The 21,723-nt window shown below is 42.3% G+C and overlaps 2 protein-coding genes across 3 annotated transcripts; one reads left to right on the plus strand and one right to left on the minus strand.

Moving 5' to 3' along the window:
* Positions 1-205: 205 nt before the first annotated feature.
* On the minus strand, positions 206-3,927 carry LOC135487080 (deoxyhypusine hydroxylase-like). Its single transcript, XM_064770423.1, has 4 exons — positions 3,507-3,927; positions 3,089-3,165; positions 2,567-2,813; positions 206-2,264 (listed from the first exon to the last, which is right to left on the minus strand). Exons 1-4 carry the CDS (start codon positions 3,787-3,789, stop codon positions 1,915-1,917), a joined length of 957 nt encoding a protein of 318 aa, XP_064626493.1. The 5' UTR covers positions 3,790-3,927; the 3' UTR covers positions 206-1,914.
* Positions 3,928-4,096: 169 nt separating this feature from the next.
* LOC135486710 (guanine nucleotide exchange factor C9orf72-like) lies at positions 4,097-14,870 on the plus strand. 2 transcript variants are annotated; one of them, XM_064769768.1, is made up of 10 exons: positions 4,097-4,228; positions 4,828-6,162; positions 6,586-6,696; positions 7,569-7,712; positions 8,170-8,304; positions 8,852-9,054; positions 9,824-9,853; positions 11,734-11,791; positions 12,081-12,187; positions 12,634-14,870. In XM_064769768.1, the coding sequence occupies exons 2-10, from the start codon at positions 5,497-5,499 to the stop codon at positions 12,821-12,823; spliced, it is 1,644 nt and encodes a 547-aa protein (XP_064625838.1). In that variant the 5' UTR covers positions 4,097-4,228; positions 4,828-5,496; the 3' UTR covers positions 12,824-14,870. The 2 variants fall into 2 exon arrangements, with proteins under 2 accessions (XP_064625838.1, XP_064625839.1); XM_064769769.1 differs by lacking the exon at positions 9,824-9,853.
* Positions 14,871-21,723: the final 6,853 nt, after the last annotated feature.

The following is a 21,723-nucleotide window of genomic DNA, read 5'->3' on the forward strand; positions in this document are numbered from 1 at the left end:
AACCTTCAGGAGAACAAGACGGACATAACAAAATCTTTATCCAGGTCGTAGGCCATCACCCCAACTTGGAATGAAATTCACTCAAGTCAGAAATCTGATTGGAAGTTGTAAATAAAGCACAACCTGTGAACAAAGCACCACTAATTGAGTGTTAGATCGAAAAGAGTCGTAGGTCACAATATCATATCAAACAAGGTTTTCCACATAATTCAATATTTATTACAATAAGAGCCATTTACACTGCTGACACATCTACAGATATAGTACAATAATAATGTGGTTATTGCTGATAGTTTGTTAGAGCTGAAAAGTCATCTATTATACAGCCGGGGTCTCTGGTTTCCTCCTACAATATTGTTTATGGAGCTCATAATATTCAAGTTGAGGCTAATCTCTCAATAAAATTTTCCTTTTTGTCAACACACCTGATGATATCTAGTACGGTTACACTTCAAGTTGCACTGAAATTTGCTACTAAGAGCAGTATACACTGCTCCATGCTGTAAATGCATAGATTCATAAATAAGAGAAGCCCCAATGCGCATAAATATGTGGAGACTCAAAAGTCACTGATTAGATACAGGATTTCAATTACAAAGGTTCAAAAATGCACTTGAAGTGCTTACAGCCAGAGTGGGCTAACCCTCATTTGGCAAATGATGGGTTATACCCGATATGCAACAGGTCTGGATACCTTTAAACACGACAGGAAGGTCTAACCCAGTTGGGCATTTGGTAATAAATCAACAAACTTTCACATCAATTTCTCAAAAATTATCAAATGTGGGTTAGCCCACTCTGGCTCTAAGCCCCTCACCTGTCCAAAACCATTAGAATATTTAGGTAGGTGCATGGGTGACAGTTCAGCTTTAATAATCTAATGACAGAACTTGAATGAAATTGCTTTTCTTACGAACCCATGACGAAAGCAGCCAAGTTTATAAACTAAGAAACAAAAAGAATCAAAACAGAGAGGAAGAAAACAAAGACAATGGTTGGCCTGCAAACCATTCAAGGCCAGCAATAATTATTTATAGATGACGTCCAGAAGTCCATCACGACAATAACCTGCCTTGATGATAAAAATTATGATGTTGCCTTTTGAGCAACCAGGCTCAACTGCCTACGAACCAAGAGATTTCTACAAAACAGTTATAGTGAATCAGAACAAGAAGTCAGCCGTCACAGCTAAAAGACACAGGACGGTGACAGGACATATATTAGAAGCAAGTCGCACTGTACAATGTACACTAGCATACAGGGTGTCACAAGATATGGTAATGCTTAAATAATGAGTAAACATGATTGTGTTATGAAGATAAGACAGCCCGAGTAACCAAGCGGTTAGTAAGATAACATCAAAATTTCAGGACAACGTCAATACCCCTGATGTACACAATTTGCTGTGCTAACCAATGACAGACACTGTGCACTATCATACAGACTCAACAGAGATGAGCTAAAAACGGGGTGGGGGATTTGGTACAATTGGTTAACTATATAAATGCAGTGTAATATTCTGAAGTTGTCAAATATACAAAAGCAACATGACTGGAGGATAGGATTCAGAGGCTTTCCAATAAAGATTAGTGTCACTCTGTCCGAGGATAATTATCCAGACAATGTCGCTTCTGCTTACACTATATACAAGTGTTGTGGGCCCCCATCATGCCCATGGAAAACACACCGCAGCATGGACTAATTCTGTATATGCAACACTAGTGCGATTTTTAAACCGGGTCTCACGACCCAAACCAACACATTACGAGATTAAATGGCTAAACATGAAAACAAAAAGTCAGCAAGCCACTTTTCTACACTTTAAGACAGATCACAGAAGCACATGTTAGACAACTTGGTTGATCGGGGTGTGGTGTACTACCATGTCCATATCGGGAACAAATCTGACCAATGTTATAATGAGTTCAGGTTCGATGCCAAAAGCTTGTCCTCCTCCGCCGTATATTTGCAAAGTCCGTCAGCGTATTGAAACTCGTCACTTAACTGGTACTCGGACATATCGAGTGCGACTTCGCAACTTTCTCGTACCACCCTCTGCTCGTCGTTCAGAAATTTCTGCAGCGTCTCCAAGCCTTCTTTCGTACCGATACCTCCAATGGCTTCCGCACATTCGTGTCGTACCATCGGGTGCTCCGTCAGCTTCGAAAGATTTTCAGTAAGGAACGGGACTGCGATGGGGTCCTGCATCTGTCCCAAGACGTACGCAATCTCATGTCGAAACAATGCGCTCTTGCAGTTCAGACCTGGAGTAAAGAACTGCAGTTTTTAGCTAACGGACTGTCGTAATTGCAAGCTTGCTTTAAGTGGCGTCGACTAAAAAGTCATTCTTTGGCACTGTTGTCTAATCTTCAATAGAAGACCGGACTCATAAAGTTTTTAAATGGGAAGAGCCGAGTGATAGATACACCAGGGCCCGGTTGTTCAAAAGCACAAAATTCACGGTATTGCTAACAGTTACAATAAGAATCAAAAGATCTTATCTCTTTGAGTTAAACCCATTAAATTTTTACATGTTGGGACCTTCTTAGAAATTTTCTACTCTCACCTTCAGCTAGAGCTCTAACAGCATCCTTTCCACCTTGGTTCCTCAGAGAAAACAAAGCTCTGTATCTCTCGAATATGAACAGGTTTTCATTAAGCAGAGTTTTCTTCAATCTGTCCACGTCCCTTTCTTCGCATGGTGGTGCTGGGTCAACCGACATGTAGGGATTATCAGGCAATACCTCATTGAACCTGTCTCGACTGTGGAGCCATCTGATTCTCCCAACTGCCAACTGGCAAGTTTCAGCCACCTGCAAAAACAGAGACACAATAACTTGAGGTGTAAAATAAATTCAGCTGTGATTATGGCAATACAGCAGGTAAGGTCTTGGGGTGCAGCACCCTACCTTTTACGGAAATGCAATAGCCACCAGTGAAAAAGGTAGGACAAAAATGGAAAATCCAAAAGGCAGGTGCCCTGCTTATTTTACTATTGAGCTGAAACACTCATTTAGTTTTCCTCGGAATCTCACAACTTTGTAGTTAAAATATTTTCTTGAGCCATCTATAATACTTAGTAACTTACCTCTACAACTGGGTCTCTGCTGAATTCTTCCAACATGTTTAGAGCATCTTTGTTTCCAATAGCACCCAAAGCTTCTCCTGAAAAACAGAATTGGCAAACAATGGTGAATTGATTAACAGTCTTTGCCATGCCTTGGCACACTTTTATCAATGATGATTACCAGACAATGCCTAAATGTACAAGTATTTATACGCCAGTGCCAACTGATCAGAGACGGAGAGTAGGCCTAAACGCAGCAGACAATCTTTGTGCAGGATCATGATAATCGTTGAACCGTTGCATGGAAATTTCGCAATGCATATCAAAGAAAATTGGGTTCACTGTTTACACTGGTTCTTGGTAAGATAGAAGGGCGTAACGAGAGGAAGGCGGTCAGACACAGTCACTGAGGCAGTATTTTAGTGCATTGTTTACATACCTGCTTCATGTCTAACAATACATTCATTGTTTCTGTCTTTCAACAATTTGATTAAAATGGGCATTGCAGCAGTGTCTTGCATCTGGCCCAGACAAAAGGCACACTCATGCTTCAGTAGTTCTGACGGATCACAGAAACACCTTCCGATTTGCTGAATGGCAACATGGCCTCCCAAGTTTTTCAGGGTAAAAAGTGCTCTAAATCGTTCTTTCAGTGGTCTTTTCTCATCCAACAGCACCTTTCCAATTGACTCAACAGCCATGTTCCTAACATTCGCCGACATTTTGCTGATTACGGTTGAAATAAGGCAAATTTAAGAGAAAATTTGAGAAAATGTGAAATTTTACACTTTCATGGGCGCAGCCATGTTGGATTCGGAAAATGTTGTTCAGCAAATATTTTCGATACATAAAAACACGATTTTGTCACTTTTTCTACACACCAATATCTCATTTAGCTACTCAAAATAAAAATAAGTAGGTTTGATGTGGTTTTGTGCACAGTTTATTTGTTACGTGCAAGAAAACACCTTTTCAATTCAATTTCAACAACAACATCTGCCCGGAAGTCATTTCTAAGGTCATGAGGTCAAGGTCGATTTAAATGGCTGTATGGAGATGAAAATAAAGCAGATTTTCTCTCATGATATCTTCAAAACTGAAAGTGCACATTCATTCAAAATAAATCTAGCGTATACATAAAGTTTGAAAGATACAGTAGAGGTAAACAAATTGCAATGTATTAGGGTGACTTCTCGGAAAAGTGCTATGCCTATGGTGCAGACTGACCACCTCCACCACCACTTGCACCAGCACCAGTTCAATTCATGAAGTTCATGACATGAGTTTGTCATGTTATTCATATTTATTTATTGACAACAACTTACAAGGAAGGCATCGTCATTGTTTTACGATAGTGATCATGGTTTCAGAACACGTGTCTGACCCAGGATTTTGGCCTGTGTAGTAAAATTAACTGTTCGTGCTTGGGATACTTTGCTCATTTGCAGTTCAGGGTAAAATGTAAAAGTTAGTGGCTAATAGTCACTTTTAAACCAGGCGGAGGAAGTCACTGCTGGCCACAACAAACAAGCGGCAAACAAAAGACGGCATGGTCGCACAAAACATGTTCTTTTGTTCGTTGTGCCTATATCTAGGTTTGTTTTGGCCAGCAGTGAATCCTCTGCCTGGTGAAAAATTGACTCGGTAAACTGCTTCATACTCGAGGTCTGGAGACTTGAACGTAATCCAGATTGCAGAAGGATGTAATACTGCAATTACAGTAATTTCCAATATGAAATAATTTGTCCTTTCACTTTCAGATTGCAAGCCATCTTGTTGGTCAATGAATGTCTATAGACCTGGATAGAAATTCTAAAGGAAACAAGTCAGAAGGCAGCTGCAAATCATTTCTCTGGTGAACAGTTGACACTTATGACAGGTCCAAGATCGACTTTCTGGATGATTATTATCTTGGCTCTGTAGACATGACAGATGAGGGAAATTCAAGGAAATAACACAGCGTTTCCATGAGGATGTGAGAGGCTAGAATTTTGGATGAAAATGTCCATTTCTGTTGAAGTTAAAGTTCTGTCTCAGATCTATCTTCAAAATCGGGCCGAATGAGAGTAGACTGGACAACTCAGGTGCTCAGTGATGATGCCCTGTTAGTGCTCTTCATCAACTATCTCTTCTTCTCCATGATAATACTCTTATTCATAAGTTTCGTGATATTGCTGACACAGTCGAGTATGCAAATCAATGCGGATGCTATACTCTCACTTCTCGTTGTGTGTTTTATGTTGATGAACATCATCATTGCAAATTATCTCGTCTATGCTATGCATCTGAGTCGAGAGTCAAAGCGTTTGTACAGGTTATGACTAGTAAGAGGGACTTTACCAAACGATCCAGACTTTTACCACCCTTACTCCCAGGGCCTTTATAAGATTGCATAAAATTCAGAAGGGTGTACCCCTGAAGCTGAAAAGATGGAGCTGTCTCTTGCTGATGATAGCCAACCCGTACCTCTGCCTCCAACACCAACAAAAACACCAATCAAAAGGGTTGTTGGTCATGTTGGATCAGTTGCTTCTGCAACTCTCCCAGTCAATGGTCTTGCCGGACACATCTCCATAAACAAGCCGACTGTGAAGAATATCACGTTATCGAAAGCTGCGGTGGATATCAATAGGTTCCCAGGAGTCTGTGGTGATGATGTCGGAGGCCTTCTGAGCCCTGGGAGTACCTTCTCGACAGCCCATTTACCCGATACGAAATGGACGTTATTCGAATCGGTCGTGTTTTCATTCTGGGATAATATTCTCGGTCCGAAGATACAGCACGTGTGGTCTAATAAAAACTACTGCTCCGATTATGTATCTATGCTCTCGGATATTTCAAATCATACTCTGAATGGAGAAATCTGTCGGGATCCTAGCGATTCTTCCATTGACACAAAGTTTTATCATATGAATGATCGAGGCTATATAGTGACTGCGTTTATTTTCACTGCCATCGGGACAACCGGACCCAGCATACATTCCCTCGCCCTTGTCATGTCACAAGAACAGTTGGAGACATATCTTAAGTATCATGACATGTGCACAGCCTTCTTGACGAGACATATTGCTAAATTAAGGATACTTATCAGTGGGGTAAGCATGGACCTTTTCGACTAAGATGAACTAGAGCCAAAACAAAACAAATGAGCACACTCGGAACAAGTCAAGAGGCCTAAGCAAGCTTCGGATGATGCCATAAGCCACTGTGACTCCTTGTTCCAGTCGAAACGCATGATTGGTCAGGGCCCAAACAAACTTCTTCGAAAAGGTCGATTGTTCTTCTGCCTTCCTAACATGTGAATGAATAATTCTATCAAATCTTAAAAACTGCCTCTGAAACCATTTACCAGTGATGTCCAGCATAGAAATAATTTTCCATCATAAAAATCAGTTTGCTTAGTGTAGTCGACCAGTGAATTGTAAAATATCATTTAACATGTTTAAATTTGTAACCCAAGAGTGTGGTTGTACATGTGGTAATTCTGAATGTACTAATCAATTTGTCATTTTTTTCAGCCCCAGGGAAAATCTAAAGAAGACGCCATGGCCGATTTCTCTCTTTATGTGCACGAATTAGTGGAGGTGCTCAATTCATTAGGAGAAAGTGGCGTTCCATCCACCATCTGTGTAGGTATCATTTGGAGGGAGTCAGTTGAGTTGTGGTTAGGGTGACGGGCTTACATGTATAACCCAGAGGGCGTGGGTTCAAATCCTGGTAGAACCACAGACTGATTCATTGCCTTTGAGCAAGAAACTTACATGTAACAATGCAGTTGTGTCTCTTGTTTCTCAACCCATCGGCATACATGTAATACTTGACTTGCCAAACTCAGAAATGCAGCGCCACTCGCGGACAAAGATAGAACAACTCGACATTTTTTTCACCGGTTTTCGCTGCGCATGCGTACCAGCCATCCGGAAACTAATAAGGGCGGCAATCTGAACTTGTTTTGTGTAAGTTTTTGAGAGTTCAAAAAGTTCTTTAAGGCTCATGATTTACGATAATTCAGCAATCCGATAACTATTACCTGTTAAGAAACAGACGTACCACAGTTATAACCAGTTTACCTGTGTGAATTTGCTTTCACTGCGTGTAGCACAGTTGTTTTTCTTGTCCGTCGCCGCGAAAGATGACGGCTGGTACGCATGCGCAGCGAAAACCGGTGAAAAAAATGTCGAGTTGTTCTATCTTTGTCCGCGAGTGGCGCTGCATTTCTGAGTTTGGCAAGTCAAGTATTGATATCAGTCGGTGAGGATCAATTGTCATGCTGTATCAGAAGCTCCTTGAATTCCCCTGACATGATTTAGGGGTTCCGCCGAGTTGGCCTCATTTAATTTACATATTACCAAAAAAGAAACACTTCAAATGTCACATATGGTACCATGGTGCATTTTATAAACTGCCGTGGCATGTGTTTCAATATTCTAGAAAATACCAAAAAAGAAAACGCAAATTGTACATACCGCTGGCGCTAACACGATGCTATCGTTTCTTTCAGCTTTCATCTACAGCCCTGTCAATGATTGGTGCAAACAATAAAAGTGACCTTGAGGAAAGCTTCCTAAAACGTGTGATAGCATCGCATCTGATGACGTGTGGTCACACCGTGGTCAAAGATGTCACAGCAGACGGAATCAATAGGGTAAGCAGGGTTTCCGCCAGGACTAAATTGTTTTTTCTAAATTTTTTTTTTCTATGAAAGGGTATATGACCCCTCCTGAGACGATTTTTGGCCCTAAAACCGCTACAATTGGCTCCCAAATGCTCTTATTTTACATATCAAATCATGAAAATTACTCATTTGACAGTAAAACAAACTTTAGTGCTCAAAATTAAGGGGGGGATATCCCCCCTTGAAATATTTTAGGGGGGGGATGAATCCCCCCCATCTCCCCCTCTGGCGGAAACCCTGGGTAACTCACACATTGTGAAATGTTTGTCCCTTGGTGCCTCTGTCTACCAGTGAGTTCGTCTGTTAATGGGTTCATCGGGACGTGGTACTTCCCTGCTCTTAATTGGTGGTATTGCCTCGCATGCCAGCCATCATTTTCGTCATCTTACATGTACCTGTACCAAATCATTTGTAAATTCTGTTACAGCTGATATCGTCACTGGCCTTATTTGCCACACCACAACAGCGATGCTGTTCTCGTTATGTTCAGGAGGACCAGGGTTGGAAGTACCAACCATATTTAGTCATCCAGGGAATTCTCATGATTGGAGGTTTGAAAGAGGTAAGCACTCCGTTCATTATGTTTCAACAGTTCAAAATAATCACTTCGTCAATGGAATGTTTTATTTCTATTCTACGGAGCTACTGCAGTCCACACTGTATTTACACAGAACTATACATCTTAAATTCTTAACCCAAGGAAAAGCTAGAACAATATCGAAAATCTACCTCCTCTGTACACTGGTTGTAAAGCAAGTTGACAAAGAGACCTGCCTTGAGTTTCATGCCAACTGTGGGGATCGAACCAGGGACCTCTTGATAGCTGGTCAAGAGTGTGACCCACTAGGCCACAGCAGCTCCAGTGATACTTGCTGTGATTTGGTGGAACATGCGAATTTGCGGTCTTCGGTGACCTGCTGACCTGGCATGATATATCCAAGGTTATAGAAATTTTATCACGCGCTTCATAAATGTGTGATAAAATTTCTATCCCTGTAATACATGTACTTGACAACTGCTTTTAACTTTTCAACTGTGTAAAATTATTTTGATGGTGTGTTTTTTCTTTGTATTGATTATTTTTCAATTGGGCATTGCGTTCTTTCCAGACCCCAGACAGGCAGCACCTATCTATAAGTGAAATCTTCAGCGCTCCTTGTCCCACCACAGTGGTGAATGTGCCAAAGCGAGAGGTGCTGCAGACACCTCCATGTCATGAACATCGCGTCCGAAAACACGACATGTTGAAGACAGAACTCACGTGTCTTTGGTTAGCTAAGGAACAGCCAGGTGGCGGTTTATATCCATCTAGGTAAGGAATTTGGTAGTTCCCTTGTCTTTTTGACGGCCTTGTCTCGGAGCTAAACTGTGTTTTGAAGGATTTACTCACTCTTGAAGTGATCTAGTAACTCATCTCTCCCAGCACTGTGTAGAAGCTTAGAATTATCATGTCATCTTCTTTTGAAACGTATTTTTTATCAAGAATTTTGAACTCCTTGGGAGATGAATTATTCATCTACTTCACCACTTTACACTCTGCGAGAAGACTTCAGAATAGGGTATCAGCATCCCAAAAGGCAGCACAGATGACCTCAAAACTTAATTATCACAAAAATGATCACAAAAATCAGAAAAAGAGTTGCACAAAGAAAGAAAATCATACAACTATTTTTTGTATCACGCTGTATGTGGGTTGAATAGTTGCCCTCATTTTTATGTGATGAGTTTTCATGCGGTATGCATGCTGGAATCGCTTTACAAATGTCTAAGTGTTGACCATGGTCACCATCACTTTGACTAGAACTTGAAATCCTATAGTAATTGGAACTCTTTCAAAAGGAAGTGAGTGCCAGTTTCAAGGGTGGGAATCTGTTCTTGTTTTCCAGAGCACTGCCTCCTAAATGGAGGTTATTAGAAAGGCATTCACTTCATTTTGAAGAAGTTTTATTTGCTATAGGATTTCAAGAACTAGCCAAAATGGTGGTACCTGTGGTCAACCTTAAATTTATCGATACTTTGAGCAAAAGATCTTGTTGATATACTGTAGGTCTTTCTTTAACTGTTCACTGTCCTCCTTTTAGACTTCTCTCTCATAGGATTCATCCAAAGAGGTAACTCTCTGTTGTTGTGTCAATACTAACTGTGTGGACATTATTTAGCCGGTTTTGGTGTGTGTGTTTCACAAAGGCCTATTACACGTATACAGGCCTTTTGTGCAAGCACCCTTCAACGGCTAAATAGCGTCTGCCCACTATATTGTTTCAATGTGGTTTTAGTGTTATGTTCAAATTTCAAGCAAGAAACCCCCATCTTTCCTCAAATCTGCAAAACTGCGATCCCACTGTTGGCATGTGACTCTAGGCAAGTCACTTTACCTTTCATGATTTACTCCATCGATGTATGTCTATTAGGTATGTGCCGATCACTTAAGCCCGCAGCACACTAGCCGCCAACTTTGGCGACAAGAAGCGTTCAGCTGACGCCTCTCGACGCCGAACTTGGCGGCCAGTGGATCCCGGTCAGAGCACACCTACCCAGAATCGGCGTCCAGTAGTGTCTTTTCCGCAACTTTAGGCTGCCATTTTGAAATCATGTGACATCAAGACGCATACTGATTGGCCATAGCCTCGCCGCCGACGCCAATTCAGGCAGCAATCCGTAGCACACCTGGCTTCTTCTTGCGTTCAAACGCGGCGACACGCGTCAAAAATCAAACATGTTAGATATTTGGCGTTTAGTTGCGGCAAGTGGCGTTCGCCGACGCCGTTCATAGCAGACTAGGGATTTTTCAGGCGTTCAGGATTCTTGCGGCAAAAAACGCCAGTGAACGCCGAAGTTGGCGGCTAGTGTGCTGCGGGCTTTAGGAATGCGTGGTTGGCACTTGTAGCACTCATTGAGCAGCTTATCTAAATTCGGGTGACTGAAAGGTTTCAGGCTAGACTAAGGTTTATACCATATAGTCAGACAACACCTCTACTGTTGTTGATATCAGACTATAAACCTAAAACATTAAACTTCAACTTCTGTAGATTAACAGCTCTGGAGGCCAAAGAGTTTAAAGGCTGTCACAAAGGGTTTAAAGGCTGTCATTCAAGTTATGGCGGGATGACATAATACATGCAGCAAATGTTTGAACGTGTTATGTTTATGAATTTTCATTTGCAAGTGAATGTTTCACTGTCACTGACCCCTACATGAACCCCTTCATTTTGTTTTATTTAGAAAAGAATCTAATGTTCCCCTCTTTGAAAAGAAGAGTGTTCAACCCGTTAGTGTTACCATCACGATTTCATGCAAGGTCTAACATTTGATACACTAAAAAGATGCATGGCTTTGGTGGTAGTGTTTCTGCATGCTACACAATCAAATCAATTACTAAAAATATTTCTTTTGGCCTCAATTGGTTACTTTCAGGTCTTGTTAAGAAGTTTCTTTGACTTTATCCATAATTCAGACCTTCATTTTCATACTGTGTTTCTTATACAACTACTTGTTGGGAATGTCTTCTTGTATGGCAAGGTGTCTTTCCGTCTGCTGGTCCGTCTGTCTGTCTGTCTGTCCATCAACTTCACCTTATCCACGTGCAGATCCAAGGGCCGCGCAAGACGGACGCCCCCTAGTTCATGAAAATCTTTGAATGTGGCCATAAAACTTCGGAACATCCCCCTCTTCTTTTGGCTCTTGGATCTTTCCCTGTTCTCTGCCGGATTAAAATACAATTTCAAGACTATTTATGTTCATTGAACTTATGATTTAGGTCTCTGGCTCTGCCACTGCTCCAGGCAACCTATTGGTTATTGGTCATATTAACAGTCATCATATGGGCACAGTGATAAGGACTTGCATATTGAGAGGCGGAGTATATTGAAAATGACGAGTGACACCAGGATGAGAGTCTCGGGCAGAGTGATAAGGACTTGCATCCTTGTATAAAAACTCTTAAATTCGCAGATGCTTGTACAGTGTTCTCATTTTGTCCTTAACATTTCAGCCGTATCTTCCAAGCTGTGAACTACCCAGAGTCCTTGGTATCAGATCTCTTCCGACAGGTATGTTTGATTTTGTTTTTGTTTTGCCGCTTAGGTAAAATACCCATAACCTATTGATCCTTAACTTTGTGCAATTGGACTCCTTGGTTGATAGACAAAGTTTGCTCAAATCCGTCTGCCGCATGACAGGGCCAGGAGGGGGCCAAAACCAAAACATAAACATATGCTGAATTGTTACCTAAACGTTTAGACTGGATTGTGGCTAAATTGATATATTCTGCATATTGTCAAGTAAAGATTAGATACTTGATATAATGTAGATACTTATTCCAAGTTTGTTAAATTTCAGCTTCACAAGTTGGGTCCAGATAATGGTATAAAGGAGCGGATCCACCAATTCATTCGTCAGCTGGAGATGAGAGCATTGGCATTGATCAAATTTGTAGAAGCAGACACGTAAGTTAAATGTACTTGTGGTATTCAGTGCAAACTCCCTATTATGGACACCCTTGGGACCGACAGATGCTGTCCATAATTGAGAGGTGTCCTGATTACAGAGGTCAAATTGAATGGAAATGACCAATTTGGATCCAAATCCAGTGTCCTTAATAGAGAGAATGTCCTTAGTGTCTATGCTAGGCCAAGTAAAAGACCCCACCAAGCGAGAAACATGAGTAGGTTGCGATGGACTCTTCCTCTGGCCAAAGACGCAGTCACTGGGCCAATAAACCCAATTGGCGTCTAACCATAGTTGAATGTAAAAAAAGCTCATCTGCCTTGGAGGAAGAATACACCCTGAAGAATAACAGGAACTAACACTGAAGAAGGAAGAACAAAAATTAGATATGGATAGCTTGATTTCGCCTAATCATCCAGCTAATTTCCCAATGTTTGTTTTTCAGTCACAAGGGCAACTTCTTCCTGAAGATGAGTTTAAAGAAGCTGAAACAACACCTAGGACTGACTCTAGAAGGAGACTTCAAAATCGTGTTGGCAATGGCGGAGAAGTTAAAACCTGGAATGTACGGATTCGTTCTCGGTGATCCGAAAATAGAAAAGGACGAGATACAAAATATTTTAGAGAACTTCTAGCAACGACTACTGGATGAAACATTTTTAGCAGAATGTGTTGACATTTGGCGTCCAGTGTTTTGAAATTCCGCCGCTGAGTTCTACAAGGGCAGATGTTTCTGTCATAGGATCTATGATCGCCGTTGGTAGAATCTATGATGATTATTACAAACCAGGTTTTACTTTTGTTCTCCCATCATAGATTTCTATGGTGGCTCTAGGTTGGGAATTCCACCAATAGATTCCATATTGTGGGTTCCATCAAAATGCTTATAAACATCAAAGTATACACCCATTAGAGTGACACTCTTCAGACTTCTTGATAATAAGAATTTTCAGATCAACAATTTATCCGAGATTGGAGATCTTTAAGAAATATGAAATATTGATACAACGTCCAGCGCTCGATGAAACTGCATTGGATTTAGGGCTCTAGAAGTCTCATCAATATTTATTATTCAATAATTGTACATTTATATGTCTGTCTTCGTGACAGCACTGTTATTTCATTGAAATAAAGAATTTAGGGTTGTGGATGTTATTTTTAAAAGATCAGATACTGTCTAGACGCTCTTTAGCTGGTTTTGGTGCGTCTGTTTCTTATAGGCCTATTACACGTAGTATAGGCCTTTTGTACAGGCCCCCTTGAACCTGCTGAATAGTGTCAACAAAGTGGTGCTTCAATTCCTGTGGTAGTATAGCCAAAAAGTGTATGAGGTAAGCCACCAAATTTTTCCAAGCATTTTGTTTTGATTGGAAAGGAAGAAAATTCAAAATCCACGAAAATAAAAATTGTGAAAACTTTTTTTTTCAGATATCATTGAAAATTGATGCCAAAAAATGTCAAGTACCAAAAATTTGTTGGTTTAACAGTATTCACTCTATCAATAAATATTGTGATGGACCAATACTTGATGTATTGGACTATAAATGTTGCTTTGGGGAGCATCCAGTAGATTATACACACCGAGGGGAGTGGGATGATACCAAAGTGTATTTGGGGAGGGGTCATGTAAGCAGACGTAGTTTAATTTTTCAATCACCCAGAGCATGGTCGGGAGTCAGTATACTAAAGCATACAGAGTGTGTTCAGGGGAGAAGGTCTGAAAATCTGAGTTTCGTTGCGTATGCGCTGAATGGATGCTCTCTTAGAATTTTGAAAGCTATAACTGTGAAATTGTCAATGTAGTATATTCCCATTGAGTGGAGATATATGTATCATAGTCAAAGTGAACCCATACAAATGTAAATAAGAAAAAAGAATATTTTATGGAGAAGTACTGTTGTAGAACCTCTCTATACGAACACAGTCCTTCAGGCAAGGAATTAAGGTAGAGAGGTGTCCTGATTACAGAGACCAAATTGAACAAAAATGGCAAGTTCTGGACCAAAATCAGTGTCCTGCTATGAAGGGAGGATCAGATGAATGAGATTCCACTATTGACTCCAAATCTAAGGCCATGGGACCCTGTGATGATGCCTCAAGACCTGAATGTGGTGTACAGGGTGGCCCAAATAAATGGCCAGTAATACTTACACCACTTCCTCTTCCAGGAACCAAGGGCACCTAAAAGGGGTTCTTGGTTTCATAAAAAAATGAAAGCAAACATTTCACCAACGATGCACACTCTTGCAGATTTATTGCTTTATTACCTGAAGTGCTCACTTCACTCAAAACAATAAGTCATATAAATGCCGGCCTGGGATAAACACTGTCTATTCAGACATTTTATTATCAGGATATTAGTATGGGCAACCCTTAGGATCTGATTCCACTGCGACGGGAAACTTGCGGTTTGATGCTTTCACAGGCATTGTGGTCAGTTACCTTTGCCGAGCCAGCAACTTTAATCAAAATTTTTCAAATGCCTGTGAAGGCCGCACAGCTTCCCGCTGACATTTCTCCCTTTATTGAAAACTAAGCCTAATGGAATTTTGTAAAATAATGTCATTGATTTCCTATCTGTTCATTTGAGAATGGTAAGGCTTTTGACAAGATGGACCATTCAAACTCACCATCAACTGCTGATGTAAACATTTATAAAAAGTCTCATTGAGAAGTGTGAAATATGATTTCATTCCTAATAAGTTGTCTTGATGTTGTTATTTGCTGTGATAATGACGCTTGGCTGAGGATAATCTCATTGTCGGTAAAAGTCAAGGACAGTCGACTTGTCAAACACACTGACGACATACATCTGACCATGTACAGTACTTGCGACACATACCTGAGGAAGCTCCTCTCATAAACCCCGGACAACACCACCTCCCTTCCTTTACTGGGGCTTCTGTCTCACTGTACTCTGAAGACAGGCCCAAGAACCCAATCCTACCCTACCAAACTCGAACTTGAACTTGAAGACACACATATACCTGAGAAGGCTCCTCTCATATCCACCGAACAACATCAGGACACTTCTTCCTCCCCCCAGACGGCAAGAATCGGTGACCACTGGAGGCCAATAATGGACTCAAACTGAGCCACCAATTGCATTCACCAGCGGACCAACTTAAGGTCCTCAGGTGGGCCACAGAGGACCGTCACTGCCCCTTGCTCCTCTCATTTGCCACCATTGGCCCACTCATACTTGCTGTCTGGAGCTATGACTCCTGCTTCACCAGCGTGGGAGACAGGGGACAAGTTGTAAAAGACAAGGGGGCTATTCCTCCTGCAGCACGAGCCACTCGTGTGAAACAGGGGACTTGACCGCCGGTTATGAAAGACCAGGGCTTATACCTCCTGCTTCAACAGCCACAGTGTGTGAGAGACAGGGGATAATACCTCCTGTGTTACCAGATACAGGTTGTAAGCGCCAGGGGACTAATTTGTGAAAGACTTGGGACTATTTCTCCTGCTTCACCAGTCGCAATTGGCGAAAGTCATGAGTCTATATCCTGCCAGCTACACCAGCCGAACAAAAGCGAAAGACAGAGAACTCCTCCTCTTGCTGTACCTGTAAATGGCTGTGAAAGATAAGGAACTGCACCCCCTGCTTCACCAGTCATCAGTTGTGAATGACAGGGGAGCAAATGGTGAAAGACAGTGGCTATTCCGCCTGACATACCAGCTGATTGTTTTGAAAGACAAGGACTATACCACCGGGGACCAAGATGTGAAAGGCAGAAGACAATTCCTCCTGTTACACCAGCCAGCGATAGTGAACGACCGGGTACCAAGATCTGAAAGACAGGGGACTATTCTTCCTGTTACACCAACCAGCGGTTGTGAACGACAGGGGACCAAGATGTGAAAGGCAGAAGACAATTCCTCCTGTTACACCAGCCAGCGATAGTGAACGACAGGGGACCAAGATCTGAAAGACAGGGTACTATTCTTCCTGTTACACCAACCAGCGGTTGTGAACGACAGGGGACCAAGAGGTGACAGACATTGGATATTCTTCCTGTTACACCAGCCAGTGGTTGGGAACGACAGGGGACCAAGATGTGAAAGACAGGGGATTATTCCTCCTGCCACACCAGCCACTGGTTGTGAAAGGCAAGGGTCTATACTGCCCACTGTGAAAGACCAGGGTCTATAGCACCTGTTCACCAAAAATAGATTGTAAAAGATCTGGTGTTATATACCTCCTGCGTCTGTTGACATGTGTCAACAGCTATGGGATGTGACGGACAGGGGACAAGGTCTTGAAGGACACGGGAGTGCTTTCCATCTGCTACATCAGCCGCAATTTGAGAAATATAGGGGACTAGATCAGCCGCTTGTTGTGAAAGACAAGGTACTATACCACCAGGTTGTAAAACAATCAGGTGTTTATCCCTCCTGCTTCGTCTGCCATATGCTGTGAACTGAATCTCCTGCTACACCATCCACAGGTTGTGAACGACAGGGACCACAATGTGAAAGACAGGGGCTATACCTCCTGCTACATCCGCCACCGGCTGTGAACGACAGGGGACCAAGTTGTGAAAAACATGTACACCAGCCGCTTCTTGTGAAAGACAACGGACTATGCCACCTGTTGTGAAACACCCAGGGTTTATACCTCCTTCATTAGCAACAGGCTGTGGGAGACAGGGACTGCTTCACTTGCCACTGGTTGTGAGATACAAGGTACCATACATCATGTGTCACAACTATAGGTTGCGAGAGACCGGGAACCAAGCTTTGAAAGATAGGTGTTCCTCCTGCTAAGTCCGTCATGTTAGTTAAAGACAGGGGAATATTCCTTCCGCTACACGGGGGGTTGCACTATTGCACCTGCCAATCGTTCGTCTTTTTTGCCACCATTGGCCAACTGACCAGCGTGGGGCCAAGTTGTAAAAGACATGGGGGCTATTCCTCCTACAACACCTGCCACTCGTTGTAAAGTAGGGCAAAACACTGGGGTTTATATCCATGCTTCACCAGCCACAGGGTGTAGGGGACAGGGGACTTTACCTCCTGCTTCACCAGATATAGGTTTCAAGAGTCAGGGGACCGAGCTGTCAATTAAGACCAGGGACTATTCCTACTGCTACACCAGTCGCAGATTGTGAGACATGAGACTTTTTTGAGAGACAGGGGACTAAGTTGTGACATATAGGTGTTTCACCTGTTACAGCAGCCCCAATGTGTGAACGACGGGGAACTATTCCTCGGACTAGGCCAGCCATGATTGCTATAGGAAGGGGAGTATTCGTTCTGTAGCACCAGCACCAGGTTGTGAAAGACAGGGGCCTTCTGCTACATATGTCACAAGTTGTGAAAGATCGGGGATTACTTCCTCCTGCTACACCGGACAACGGCCGTAAAAGACGTGGGGTCCCAGTCAGCTGGTACCACCTTCGGCTCTACCCATCTGACCAACGGTGGTTCTTTATGGGCCTCGAGCAGCGGCTGGCCCACTGATACTTGCTGTCTGGGACTATTCCCCTTGCCTCACCAGCGCAGGAGACAGAGAACCAAGTCACCCTCTGGGACCTGGAACACTAGCCACCGGTTGTGAACGACTGAAGACAACGTTGTGAAAGACTGAAGACAACGTTGTGAAAGACAGGGGCTATTTCTCCAGCTACGCCTTCTGTGAAATACAGAAGGCGTAGCAGGAGAAAAGGCCATGGGGCGAAGAACCACCAGTAGCACCCCCACCACCTGACCAACGGTAGTTATGGGCCTAGGAGAGCCGCTCATTTGCCATAAGAGACCCACTGATGCTTGCTGTCCGCGACAATACCTCCTGCTTTACCCCTGCTTCACCAGCCACAGGCTGTGAGACACAGAGATCTAACCCCGTAACCGGTTGGTAGTTCACTAGTTCACGTCGAAAGGCTAGTGCCAAAGGAGGGGTAACCCTCGATGTCTTTCACAACTTGGTCCTTCGAAGCAGGAGGTATAGTCCCAGGCAGCAAGCATGAGAGGGCCTCTGATGGCGAATGAGCGGCTGTCCGGAGCAGTGGGTGGGTGGGTGCCACTGGTCGTTCACCGACTTTGCTCCTTGGCTTTCAGTAGTCCACCCATTCTTGCTTGCTGCCTGGAATCCCGCGTCTTTCAATACCAGTGACTGGTGTTGCAGGAGGAAGAGTCCCGGGTCTTTCACAACTAGCGACAGGTGCAGCAAGAAAATGGTCCTTGTCTTTCACAACCTGTTGCTGAAATAGCAAAAGGGGGGACCCCTGTTTTTATTAACAACCATGGCTGGCGTCGCCGGATGAATAGTTCCCTTCCGTTCATTTCGGCTGCTGAAGCAAGATCTTTCACATCCCGGTCTCCTGTCTTTCACAGCATGTAGCTGGTGACGTATGATGTACAGTACCTTGTATCTCTCAATCAGTGGCACTTGAAGCAGCCAGCGTCTCTACGACCTGCGGCTGGTGCAGCAGGGGGATCTGTTGCATGTCTCTCGCAACATGTGGCTGTTGAAGCAGGAGGCATAAACTCTGGTCTTTTACAACCGGTGGTATCGTCCCTTGTCTTTCACAACCAGCAGCTGGCAGGAGGAATAGCCACTGTCTTTCACAACTTGGTCCCCTGTCATTAACAACAGGTGGCTAGTGTAGCAGGAGGTACAGTCCCCTGTCTACCACGAACTGGTGTAGCAATAGGAATAGTCCTATGTCTTTCACAATTTGCGACTGGTGTAGCAGGAGGTATAGTCTCTGGCCTTAATTCATAAATTGGTCCCTTCACTAGTACAGCCTATATCAGTTGAAGAGGAGGTATGGTCCTCTGTCTCTCGCACCCTATGGCTGGTGAAGCAGGGGGTATAAACCCCCATCTTTCACAACCTGTGGTATAGTCTCCTATTTCAAAACGAGTGGCGGGTGCCGTAGAGGAATTATCTGTCTCCAACGGTGGTGAAGCAGGAGGTATAGTCCAATACAGCAAGCATCAACTGGCCTCTTGTGGCAAATGAGCGGCTGTCCGAGGCCTATGACCACCGTTGGTCAGGTGGTGGGTGCCACTGGTGGTGCACTGATTCTACCCCCTTGGCATTCAGTAGTCCTATTCTTACTGGCTGTCTGGGGTCTTGCGTCTTTCACAAACGGCGACGGACTGGTGTAGCAGGAGGAATAGTCCCTGATCGTTCACAACTTGCGACAGGTGTAGGAGGAGGAATAGTCCTTATATTTCCCAATTGTGGCATGTGTAGCAGTAGCAATAGCCCCATTCGTCGTTCATAACTTGTTGCCCTGTCTCTCACAACCGATGGCTGATTAGCAGGAGGAATAGTTCTGAGTATTTCATGACATGCGGCTGGTGTAACAGGAGAAATGGTCACCTGTCTATAACAATTTCATTGATCCCAGTCTCAAACATCTTGCGGTTAGGGACGCCACAGTAATAGTCTGTGGTCTCTCAAAACTTGTGACTGGTGTAGCAGGAAGTTCAGTTCCATGTCTCTCACAACCTGTGACTGTAATTTTCCTCACAATTTGATCTAGTCTCTCACCACCAGCAGCTGGCGGTCCTTTGCCTTTCACAACCTGCGGTCAAAGGCACTCGATTTTTTGTCCCTTGTCTTTCACAACCCATTTCTGGTGAGGCTGGTGGTACAATCCCTTCACAACTGATGGTCTAGGTCCTTGTCTTTTACAAAGACGGGTTAGTGTGGCAGGATAAATAGCCCGTCTTCTACAGCTGGGTGACTGGTGTAACAGGAGTTATAGTCTCTGTCTTTCAGAGTCGTGGACTAGTTCAGCTGGAGGAATTTTTTTTCTTCTCGTATATGTTCAGCTGGTGTAGCAGGAATTATAGTCCCCTGCCTTAGCTTTTCAATTGAATGAAGGAATACCTCACTAAAAGGCAATCAAATGTGGTGCATTCAGTCAAAGATGAGAAGTCAGTATCTTTGAAGGATTGGCTGGGACAGTCTGGCAGCCCAAGATCAATTGAGACAAGGCCTCGAAGGAGTTCTATTGCATCACTTATCCCTATCGAAATTATATTCTAGAAGCTACAAGACTAATAATAACAGATTTAGCTTTGATAAACTTTTATTTATTTACTGGCAGGATACTTAGAAAATCAAAATTCCTCATGTAGATAAGGATACAATCATTTCGCGCAGAAGGCACCCTAGCCCTAGCACTACATACACTATATAGCAGTATCATACAATCTGGGACATGTAGAAAACACAATTTATACATACATGTAGTTGACGGGAATCAGGTTCGAGGATAGAAGATGACAGAAAATACAAGAAGTCAGATACAGTGGAACCTCTCTATCAAGGACAAAACCTCTATTAAGGACACTAGTTCTGGTCCCGAATTTGCTGTTTCCATTCAATTTGAGCTCTCTTATCAGGATACCTCTCTATTAAGGACAGCACTTGTCAGTTCTGGGGGGTGTCCTTGATAGAGAGGTTCTACTGTACATTCAAAGGGATAGCATATTCTTAGTACTCATAATAAGCCATCAGAAAAAGTCGGAGAATATTATCGTCATTTCTTAAACGGCTGATTTTGTCAATTTCAGTGGGACTTTATGCCAAACAAATAAGAATGATTGTAACACACTGTTTATATGAGTTTTGGTAATCTTGTTTTGGAAATGCCCTCTAATCAAGACATCATTAAAAACTTTCAACCGATTGTCATAATTTTGAAATCTTTTACATCAGAGGACAACCCCATACATGTATTCTGACCTGACTGCGATATCAAGAATTATTAAAAAGGATAAGAATTTGGGAAAAAGAACTCGTGTTTTTTGTCAAAAGGGCTGACAAACTTTTTCTGAACTCATATACCCAACGTTTATTAATTCGCTGTAAAGGTATTACCAAGATAAACAAAATGATGCCTAATTTAGTTCTAAACTCATTAAGATGAAAGAGATACATGACTTGTAAAATCTTTTAAAATTACTATATTTCATTTAAAAAATCTTTCATTTCATTCAAAATTTCCTGATTGGGGAGAGAGTTTCTGGAGAAATGTGGACAAAGTTTGGTTTATAACAAACGAAGTTATGTTTTTACAAACTAAGTTTGATTTGGAACAAACTAAGTTTGGTTTGTAAAAAACTAAGTTTGATTTGTAACAAACTAAGTTTGATTTGTAACAAACTAATGTTTGATAATGTTTGATTTGTAACAAACTAAGTTATGTTTTCACAAACTAAGTTGATTTGTAACAAACTAAGCTATGTTTTTACAAACTAAGTTTGATTTGTAACAAACTAAGTTCATTTAAAACAAACTAAGTTTGATTTGTAACAAACTAAGTTCGATTAAAACAAACTTAGTTTGGTTTATAACATTCTAATGTTTTGTTAACAACAAAGTTTGGTTTAAAGTAAACTAAGTTTGGTTTCTGACAACTATTCACCAAACAACATTTACCACAAATGAAAAATACCTTCAAAAGATTCAAAGTCAACATATTTGCATAGTTATGAATTTAATACATGTTAATGGCGCATTCTCATGCGACTAAAACATCAGAAGTTTCCAATTGCATATGCCATGCAA

This window comes from Lineus longissimus, chromosome 4 (assembly GCF_910592395.1).
Source record: "Lineus longissimus chromosome 4, tnLinLong1.2, whole genome shotgun sequence".
NCBI classification, from domain to species: Eukaryota; Metazoa; Nemertea; class Pilidiophora; order Heteronemertea; family Lineidae; genus Lineus; species Lineus longissimus.